This window comes from Ipomoea triloba, chromosome 1, assembly GCF_003576645.1.
Source record: "Ipomoea triloba cultivar NCNSP0323 chromosome 1, ASM357664v1".
Lineage (NCBI taxonomy): Eukaryota > Viridiplantae > Streptophyta > Magnoliopsida > Solanales > Convolvulaceae > Ipomoea > Ipomoea triloba.
In genome coordinates this window covers 7075002-7084749 of record NC_044916.1, presented here as the reverse complement: position 1 = coordinate 7084749, position 9748 = coordinate 7075002, and the positions used below count along the sequence as shown (strand labels likewise).

The 9748-nt window shown below is 38.6% G+C and overlaps 2 protein-coding genes across 2 annotated transcripts; both read right to left on the bottom strand.

Annotated features, from left to right (window-relative positions):
• Positions 1–533: 533 nt before the first annotated feature.
• Positions 534–1102, bottom strand: LOC116019861. The gene has a single exon (XM_031260222.1). It carries the CDS (start codon positions 1029–1031, stop codon positions 684–686), a length of 348 nt encoding a protein of 115 aa, XP_031116082.1. The 5' UTR covers positions 1032–1102; the 3' UTR covers positions 534–683.
• A 2896-nt stretch (positions 1103–3998) lies between these two features.
• Positions 3999–8279, bottom strand: LOC116030146 (mechanosensitive ion channel protein 10-like). Its single transcript, XM_031272310.1, has 6 exons — positions 8053–8279; positions 6282–7773; positions 5804–5924; positions 5226–5519; positions 4945–5147; positions 3999–4860 (listed from the first exon to the last, which is right to left on the bottom strand). The coding sequence occupies exons 2-6, from the start codon at positions 7748–7750 to the stop codon at positions 4602–4604; spliced, it is 2346 nt and encodes a 781-aa protein (XP_031128170.1). The 5' UTR covers positions 7751–7773; positions 8053–8279; the 3' UTR covers positions 3999–4601.
• Positions 8280–9748: the final 1469 nt, after the last annotated feature.

Here is a 9748-nt window from a genome sequence, read left to right as displayed (position 1 = left end):
GTTGACAATTTTTCCTTACTTATAAGGGAAAATATAATACTTTTGAGGAAAAAATGTAATACTTTTAAATCGAAATGTAAAGGTATTATATTTTCCCATAAAAGTATTACATTTACCCATATAAGTAACAAAATTTTTATTCCTAGTATTACATTTGAGCATATAAGTATGACATTTGTGCGTATAAGTGTTACATTTACCTCATGACCCGACCCGTCTCACGATGAGACGGTCTCACACAAGTTTTTGACAATTATTGGGTTATAGTTGAATAATTCAAACTAAGAAAGTCAATAGACGGCTCCCAATAAGAAACGAACTTGTAACCTACCCACTGATCAAACCCTAATTTTTATGTGTGCACAGGGGTTCAATCAATACATTCCATAAGCCTAAACTTTTTTCTCATTCATGTTTACGCTGGGATTCGAACCCACATTGCATGCCAAATCAATGATTGGATTTGGATGAATTGCGGTTTCAACAATTCAATCACGCTTACGAGAAAGCTAGTGATGTCGTGATGATAGTAATTTTCCTTTGAATTCACACTCATAATTAAGAATAAATTCTTAATAACAATAATAATAATAAAACGGAGTAGAAGTCAGAGATTCAAAGTTTCTCATCACATTACATTACATTAATATTAATATTAAAGCAAATATATATGTAATAAGTACTTAGCTTCTCTTAACAGGGTCAAAGTTGGAAACGCCAATAACAGCCCCAACAATAACCGCAACCACAACCCCTCCGGCAACTATGCTCAGCAAGAAATTCTTCAGCGACGGGCTCACCGCCGCCTCCGCCGCCTCGGGAACCAACATCGAAGCAGTCAAGGCGGCGGCGGTGAGTCCAGTGATGGCCTTCTCCTTCAAAGACGCCGAGATTTGGAGCCGCTTGTTTGATCTTGAGACGACGGACTTTGAGGGCCTCGCCGGTAATGGGTTGAAGAAGGCTGCGGCGCCGGGCGGCTGCACCCTCTTCTGGCTGGCTGCGATCGGCATAGCCATTGACATTGAGGCCATTTTGTTGTCTGTATTTTTTTTTTTTTGTCGATGTAGCTAATGGGGAAAATGGTTTCTGAGGAGAAAGAGATCAGAAGAAGAAAGGGAGGGGGTGAAGAATTGAAGGAAATGGTAATGATAGGCGGAGAATGGAGGAGGGAGATTTTCTGCTGACATGGCATCTCAGATCTGTCCCACGTGGCACCTCTTAACCCTGCAATCTACTCTGCTGGATAGGGTTATCCTTTGTGGAAAATGGAAAACGATTGCATATCCTTGTCATTAAGTGATTATTATATTTTTGTTTTTTAATTTAGGAGATCATGAGTCACACAATCAGTTTATCAGTCAAACTTTAGTCTTCGTGTGCACGGAATGGATCACATCTAAATCTTTCAGCATCTTTAGGCCTTTTTTCAGTGGGATTTGAACATCCACACTGCTGCCTCCAGTTATGACCTTTAAGTTAGACGATGAACCAACTATACTAAACTTTAGGGGCAAATGATTATTATATTAGGAGTAAATTCCATTTTTTGTCTTAGATTTATAAGTGACAGTCCACTTTTAATTATTTTTTATCAGAACATCCACGTTTGGTCCTATTGTTATTGTGTCATAAAATTTTTTGTCTTCTATCAATAAAACAAGGAATAAGGGCCAAATTGGCTACTGAACGTAACGCGAAAGTGCAATCAGGCCACCCAACCAAAAAAACGTTCAATTACATCACTCAACAGCGCAAATCCGTTCAATTTCACCTGTTAGCCGGTTTTCACCCCTTGTTTCTGGTTAAGTGCTTACCTAGTCTATTACATGGCAATATTTCATTGTCTTCTTATATTTTCCTTGGTCAAACCTTCCACGTGTAAGCAAAACAACTTAGCCCTACCAAATTTCCCGACGTGCAGAGAGGATGCATGGTGGCCGTGACTACACCGACGCTTAAAAGATCCAAGAGGATGACAGGGAATGAAGTTGCTCTGCTATTGTCCTTGTCCGGCGGTCTCGCGATTTTTGGAATTACGCCGATGTTTTGATTGAAGAGACCCGCGATTTCTTCCGCTTCATCATTCCGACCGACGACGTTAGCGGGGATAATATCAGGGCCCAAACCATCCAGATCTACCCCGGCATTACTAAGATTGTAATCTGAGGGGACGACCTAGTGGAGCTCGACTTGTGGCGGTTTCGGCTCCCCGGGTCGACTCTCCCCGGGATGGCCATCGCGGCGTTTCGCGACGGCGAACTGGTGGTCACCGTGCCTAAAGGGCCGCACGAAGAAGACGGCGAGGACGGCGATATTTGAGCTAAGGTCCTTGTTTTTGTACAGTAATTCTTCAACAAAACAAACCTGCGGCCATGGAGACATGGAGTTGACGAGAGAGCAGAGACTGGAAATTGAGAACCCAGACTGGGAATCGATGAGAGCAGAGAGGCCGCAACGTCAAGAAATGGGTGGGAAGGGAGGTGTACAGAAGGGTGTTTGCTTCTGTATATTCCGGCTTCAGAATAGTACTAGTAATGGTTGCTGCTTCTTCCTTTTTCTGCTCAGATTTTGCACATGTTTTTGTGAATATTGATGGGTACTGGTTTTGGAGCCCGAAAATCGAACATGAATTTTTGCACAAGTTGTCGCCATTGATTCCATAGCTTGGAGACGCTCAGCTCTCACAATGCAATCACTCTCACAATGTAGTTTTGCACTTTTGCTTACACGTGGAAGGTTTGACCAAGGAAAATATTAGAAGACAATGAAACATTGCCATGTAATCGGCCAGGTAAGCAATTAACCGGAAACAAGGGGTTAAAACCGGCTAGCAGGTGAAATCGAACGGATTTGCGCTGTTGAGTGATGTAATTGAACGTTTTTTTGGTTGGGTGGCCTGATTGCACTTTCGCGTTACGTTCAGTGGCCAATTTGGCCCTTATTCTATAAAACAATTTTAATGTCATTAAATAGAAAGGCATTTCGATCTTCCATTACATATTTTTTCAAAAAAATAAACATAAAAATATAGTGGGATCAACTAACTTTGTATAAAAATAATTAAAATGTCTTTGTATCTAACGACATTTCAACGATTTTGTTGACAAATACAAAAAAGGATTATGTCACAATAATACTATGATTAAATGTGAATATTTTGATAAAAATGACTAAAACTAAAAAACCACCTATAAATCTAAAACTAAAAATGACTCCAAGTCCCCTGGAATGGAGTGTATAAACCAGAAGCAGAGGCTCTTGGAGTGAGAGAAGCTCTAAAATGGCTCAAGGAAATCACTACGGATCCAGTGCAGATTGAGACAGATTGCAGTAAGATCATTTCGACGATTCATACTCAGAAGATGCAGACTTCGTTTGATCTTATTTTAAATGATGTTAGAGAACTAGCTAATGTTTTTACCAACATATGCTTTTTGTTTGCTAAACGGTCCGCGAACAAGGTTGCCCATCTGTTAACTCCGGAAGCCTTGTCCAAGTCTGACTGTGCGGACACTTTTGTTGTCCCTTTTGTTTCTGTTGTTCATGCTTTGGAGCTAGACTCTACTTAATATATTCAGTTCCGTTTGTTTTCAAAAAAAAAAAAATGAAATTAATTCGTGTTAGGGTGCTTAGCCTTGGCCTTGCCCCTAGTGTCTTGTCCCCCTCCCCTCTGACCTTTGCACTCTGCCCTTAGGGTCTATGGTTCTCCACGTTTTGTACCCCAAACTCCCCACCTCTCTGTCTTTTGCACTCCCAAACTTCCAACCTCTTTACATTTTGAATTTTTTACCTCAAAATTTCTACCTCCCAACTCCTAAGCTCAATTTTGCTTTACCCTCCTGTACCTTGGTAAATCTTCCTTGGCCCTTAGGCCTAATTCCTTAACCCCATAAAATTAAATAATAAATAAAAAACCAATTAACTACTTTCACATAAAAATAATTGTATAAAGAACATCAAATTTGTTTGTAGAAATTATATGAATTTTCTTGGAAGTATGGGTGAACTATACATATATTATTGTGTGTAAAAACACATTTGTTGTGGGCATTACAACTTTAATATTTACCCCAATCAAAAGCATGTAAATTATATAGCATTATTTGCCTGATGATCAATTTATTGAAAAACATTCACACTTTTAACTCCATCTGCAAATTAAACCCAGTTTTTGGGGATATCTACAAAATACCTAATACATGTGATACATGGTTGATACAAGACAAAACACTTGTTGTTTGCATCTTGACATGGACCAACCATAACACTTGTTTGCATCTTAACATAGAATAACCATATTCTGCTCTTCTTCTAAAATTCAGTGGCCATTTGAAGCAAGGAAACCTGAAGGTGTTGTGTGCCCTGGCCTGTTTCTGTTGCAGCATTCTAACATATATAGCTTATAGACTTGGAGGGAGATACAAGGATTTTGAGTAGATCCATGTCGTAAAACCCGAAAGAAGATGCCACACTTTGGTAACAAGTTCATGCAAGATTTCTGAGGCCAGGATGATATTTACATTCAATTCAATACTTGAATGCAGAATCATATATAGACATACCAGAGATCAAATCAAAGGCGAACCGAAAGAGCTAGGTAGTCATTTACTGCCCAAAGCTGCTGCCCTTGACTCGACGAGATGAACTTCTTGAGGGAGAAGATCATATCGCAGATCTAAATCCTCAAAAGTTTTCTTCATCTCCAAGATCAGTTCAGTTCTCCTCCGGTTCTTCTCTGCGATGTCTTGGAAGTTCATTGTGTGATTGAAAAACAGTGCCATCTTTATCTTATTCATATTTTCGATCTCCTTCACGACCATATTGTGATTGAAATGCCAATGGGAGCTTTTCTCTAAGTATCTGAAACAGGCAATAAGATAGACAGAATATAAGTACATAGTGGAATGGTTATGGATATGAAGATTATATATATATTGAACTTACATCTTTACTCTTTCTTTTAAAGCTCCTATCTTCTCCAATGGTGTCCTGAAATCGAGGCTGAACTCGAAGCAATCACTCATATCAGGGCTTCTGTAGAAATTGCTGATAGGCCTAGTGGCCAGAACTGTATTTGGATAGTATATTTTCTCATTGTCATATCTCAAGAACACTGTGTTCAAGATATTCATCTCTTCAACTGTCATCTGCAATTAATTTCAAGATATATATATGATATGGATTACTCGAGGAAAACCAGAAATAGTTCATTGCCATCTCTTTACCTGAATGCCATCGATCACACAGCGGTCGCCAACATCAAAAGGGTGCATCACAAATACGAACACGATGGCCTCAAATATCACCTTGCAAGTGTTACCAAACATAAAAGCTGCAACTACGAGTTGTGATGACAGGAAGACGAGGACTTTCGTGGTAGCTATTCCGATCAATAGAAGCCAAATTATGATTATTATAACTATAAGAACAACCGTGACGAGCTTGTTCAATTGCCTTACAGCAGTCTTTGTGTCATTCAGGGCGTGTGACAGCGCTTTGCGGCCATTGTAAACCTTAACCTGCATGTACCAAGTACACCAACACTGAGAAATAAAGCTTTTGCTGAACAGTCAATTCTGTCGAGCATATAATATATAAACATAAATTTGCAGTCCAACTATCAGCTCTGACTTCTTCTGGAAGGTCTTGGCCTAAAACTAGCCAAAGCAAGACTAGTGGTTCTTGAGGACCACATTGTGAAAAGAAAGATGTCAAAGAAACAAGTCTTATTTGTCATTTAGCAACATATCCTTTATAACTTTATTTCATATTGTATTCCATGGAAATAAGAATTTCATAATACCACCCATTCCATCAAAGCTTTTCTGTGGATTTGTCCAGTGTCAGCCACATCTATCATTTGGAAAACCAGATCCACCTCTTCTTTGATCATGAATCTCATCAGGTCATACTCATCAATATACCTTCACAAGAAAAAAGACTGCAAATTATGATGCAAATAAAGAAAGATAATCGAAAGAAAGGTTTTGTTGGACGGAGGCCAGTGAAGGGCCAAGTCCAACACCAGGTGGCTAGGGATTGTTGGGCAGAGGCCTGTAGGGCCAAGTCCAGCACCTTGCCTCACATATAAGGAAATAAAGTTGCGCCTTCACTCTAGCTATAGCTTTTGGCCTGGCGCAGTGGTAAGCGTTTGATCCTAACAAGAGGTATCAGGCGATTAAATAAAGTTACACATTTGCTACTAATAGTCCTGTGGTATAAGGAAACATAGAAGCATAAGCTAGCTCAAGGAAATCTCTGAAAATGGAAGGCAGAATTACGTGGCGTTAGGGTAGCGAGCAACGTTCCTGAAGATGTGATAGGCAGCAGCAATGGCTTCCTCCTCATTAGTAATCTGCTTATCTGCTTGGTCATTCTCTCCATCAAAAGCACTTTCATCGAACGCACCAGAGAGAGTGCACAACCCCGAATTGGATATGACATCAACGAGCATTTTCATGGTCCAAGCCGAGACCTTATCCCTCTTCATCTGATGCAGCTTATTCATATCAACCACCTCTTTCTGCTTCTTTTCCTTCCCTCTTCCCTTCTTTGGTTTGTCGAAGCTAAGCTGAGCAGTGGTACTATTTGCTCCTCCCCCGGCCATCTGGGCAGACTCCATAACGGGCAGCCCCGACAGCGTGAGTAGAATGTACTGATGAAACAGAGATTCCTGAATTCTGTCAAAGAATGTGTTCACATGAAAGGAGGCTGCAAGAATCTTAAGCAGCAATGTCTTGAGGAGCCACAAAAATGCGCCGATGAGCAAAGAAACAATAGTCCAAGTAATGTAATCCAAAATTTTGTTTGCGAGATGTGTTCTTCTAACCCCAGTGGTGAATAGCAACACCCAAGTGACCAGAACCCAACTCAACCAAATGAAAACCTGGACAATCTTCTTCAAGCCATACACGAAGTACAGAACCTTTTTTTTCAACAAAAAGTTGAGCTCGATCAATAAGGCAATGAAATGTATGAGCCATTTTGACACCAACATCCCGCTGATTATCACCATAACGAGCACGACCCATTTCCAGATCTCCAACTCCCAAATCTTCAAATTCTGCAGCTTTTCAGTGGTCAAGCAGGCTATTAGGAACCCCAAAAGGCCGAGAAACACCAGCCAATCCATCAGAACTTTCAGTTTCACTTTCCTAAGCCTCAATTTTTTCCTTATGTTCACTTTGTTATATATTGCCTCGTGTTCATCAACCCCGCCAAAACGCCCCGGTGATGCCATCACTGGCGTCTTCTGCATCACAGACACAGAAACTGTCCTCGCGAATTCTTTCTGTGTAACCCCGGGAGCATTTTGGCCCACATTAGCCTTGGGCGAAGCACGACTAGATGCATTTGATCTCCACGGTGAATTCACATCATGGTCATAGTTTTCCTCAAACATACTAGGATCAATAGGCACAGATTGCTCACCAAACCTCGATTTGGATCTCGAGTAAACCGACTTTGAGAATGACTTTCGCCTAGTGAGAGTGTCAGTTCCTGGGATTCTAGGAGGCTTATTGTGGCTACCCATCTCAGGAGAGGGACCACTCACAGGGACCCCCTTCTGAGAATCAAAAGATGAATCAAGTGATACTCTCTGTGGTGAATTAGGCAAAGGTGTGCCTTTTTTATCCCTAGAACCATCTGGAAGATGCAGTTCATGAGGATTATTTCTTGAATCTTTATCATCCCCATGGATCAGAACAGCCACCTCACAGGATTTCTTGAATTCTCCACTACTATCCATTGCAATCACACCACATCAAATAACTAACCCAAAAACACAAGAAAAGAAATTAGCAAAAACATGGGAATATATATAAAAGCCCTCCCCTTTTCCCCCTCCCCTCATCAGCATGTAAAATTTAAAGCTAATAAAAAAGGGTTTCAAAGAAATTGTCTTTCCTATACACATTTTCTTGTACACATTCAGAAACAACTGAAAAACTAGAAAAATCAAACATGTTTGACTATGCATAACATATCTAATTAATATAATACTAACACTAAGAGACAAAAAATGCAGAAGATTCGATCTTAAACCCAAACCTTAAATGTTCAGCAGCAAAGCATCAGACATTGTGCATCAAGAAGATTCCATCTTTTTGTGGGCTGTGAAGAAATATAGCAAGTAAATGTAAAAGGGCATAAAAAGTTGGAAACAGAGATCAGAAGCAGATATAATGAATGAATGAAATGTATGTGATAAGATTAGCTGGGATGGTTAGTATTGCTGACTACCCAGCATCATATTTAAATCAGCTGACAGTTTGTACTGTAAGCAGTTGGTCTTGTTGAAATTATTCAAACTTTAGCCCCAACTTCAAATAAATTATGATATATTCTAACATAAACTGGTTAATATACTATGTGTTAAAGTTGTATCCGACCCAAACTTGAATTATGTGTTATAAATATAATTATAATAATTTTTAGACCTAATTGTAATTTGTCAAAATTTCCATAATTTATACTTGTTATGAATCTCATGGTTTTTGCGGTATTTTAGTATGTGATATTTTTTTTGAAAGCAAAAACCAGCATATATTAATGCAGAAACGCAGAAATAGAGTTAGGAGGGACAGAATCCAGTACAAAATATCAGAATGACCCCATGCCAGAGAAGCAAGGGTATGAGCACTAACATGTGATATTTTTAGTTTTTAATTTTTATAGGATCATGCTATAGGGACCAAATTTTTTCATCTAAAATATAGCAGTATATGATTCGTATTTCAGTATTTGATTAATCATGATTATGTCATAGTTTTAAGAGATATTTGGTTGAAAATTTGTATGTTTTTATTATGAACTTAAGTTATTGATTTTATAAACATGTAGTTAACATATTATGTACTTGTAGCTACTAAATTATGTATCTACAGTTAACGAATTAGGTACATGTAGTGCCAATGTCATTTCTGATTGTGACTATATATATGTGTGCGTGTGTGCAACTAAAAGCATTGTTTTTGTGAATTACAAAATGACATTATGAACAAAGGTCTAACTTATAAGTTGGATCCTCATCCAAAATATAATTTGACAATCCTTATACCATGGACCAGGATTCACAGTGAGTGCACTATAAACCCTGGTGAATGTGTATGTGTCTTATGTTGTGAGTTTATCTTGTGTTATGAAATTATGTACCTTAAGAGTATGAATCTGTACTTAAAACAAATTAGTAATTGTGTCTTATGTTACGAATTTATGTGTCTTGTGTTATGAAATTTTGTGCTTATGAATACAAATTATTTACCTAAATCAGATTTAAAAAATAAGTAAATATATAACATGTGTATGTGTCTTGTGTTATGAAATTATGTACCTTATAATTATAAATTCAGCAAATTATTCTGTGGACCGGGTCCACCTTGCAAGGTGAACCCGAGTCTAAAATACACAATTTACATACGAAATGTTCACAACTAAATGTTCACAATTTAAATTGTGAACATTCAGTATATATATTTTGTATTTGATCGTTTCGATCCATAATGCTAGGTGTACCCTGATATAAATTGCCAATTAGTGATTGCCCAAACAATTGTTTGGTTGAAATTTGAATTTAAGAAGTATCACTTACAAATTTGAAATTTGATTGCCCAAGTGGGAGGTTATGGGTTCGAGCCTCAGTGGGGGCAATGTTGACTTTATTGTTGGGCTTCAGTAGGTTGAGAAAGTATATGGACAGATACTACATGTAACAGGGTCAATAGTATTCAAAAAAAAAAAAAAAAAA

What these genes read in the sequence shown, in the direction of transcription:
- LOC116019861 (XM_031260222.1), bottom strand. Translation starts at nt 1,031, where the DNA reads ATGGCCTCAATGTCAATGGCTATGCCGATCGCAGCCAGCCAGAAGAGG.
- LOC116030146 (XM_031272310.1), bottom strand. Translation starts at nt 7,750, where the DNA reads ATGGATAGTAGTGGAGAATTCAAGAAATCCTGTGAGGTGGCTGTTCTG. An exon ending in AAGCTTTGATGGAATGGGTG is followed by an intron (nt 5,520 to 5,803) that starts GTATTATGAAAT and finishes TGGTACATGCAG; the next exon opens with GTTAAGGTTTACAATGGCCG. An exon ending in TTAAAAGAAAGAGTAAAGAT is followed by an intron (nt 4,861 to 4,944) that starts GTAAGTTCAATA and finishes TGCCTGTTTCAG; the next exon opens with ATACTTAGAGAAAAGCTCCC.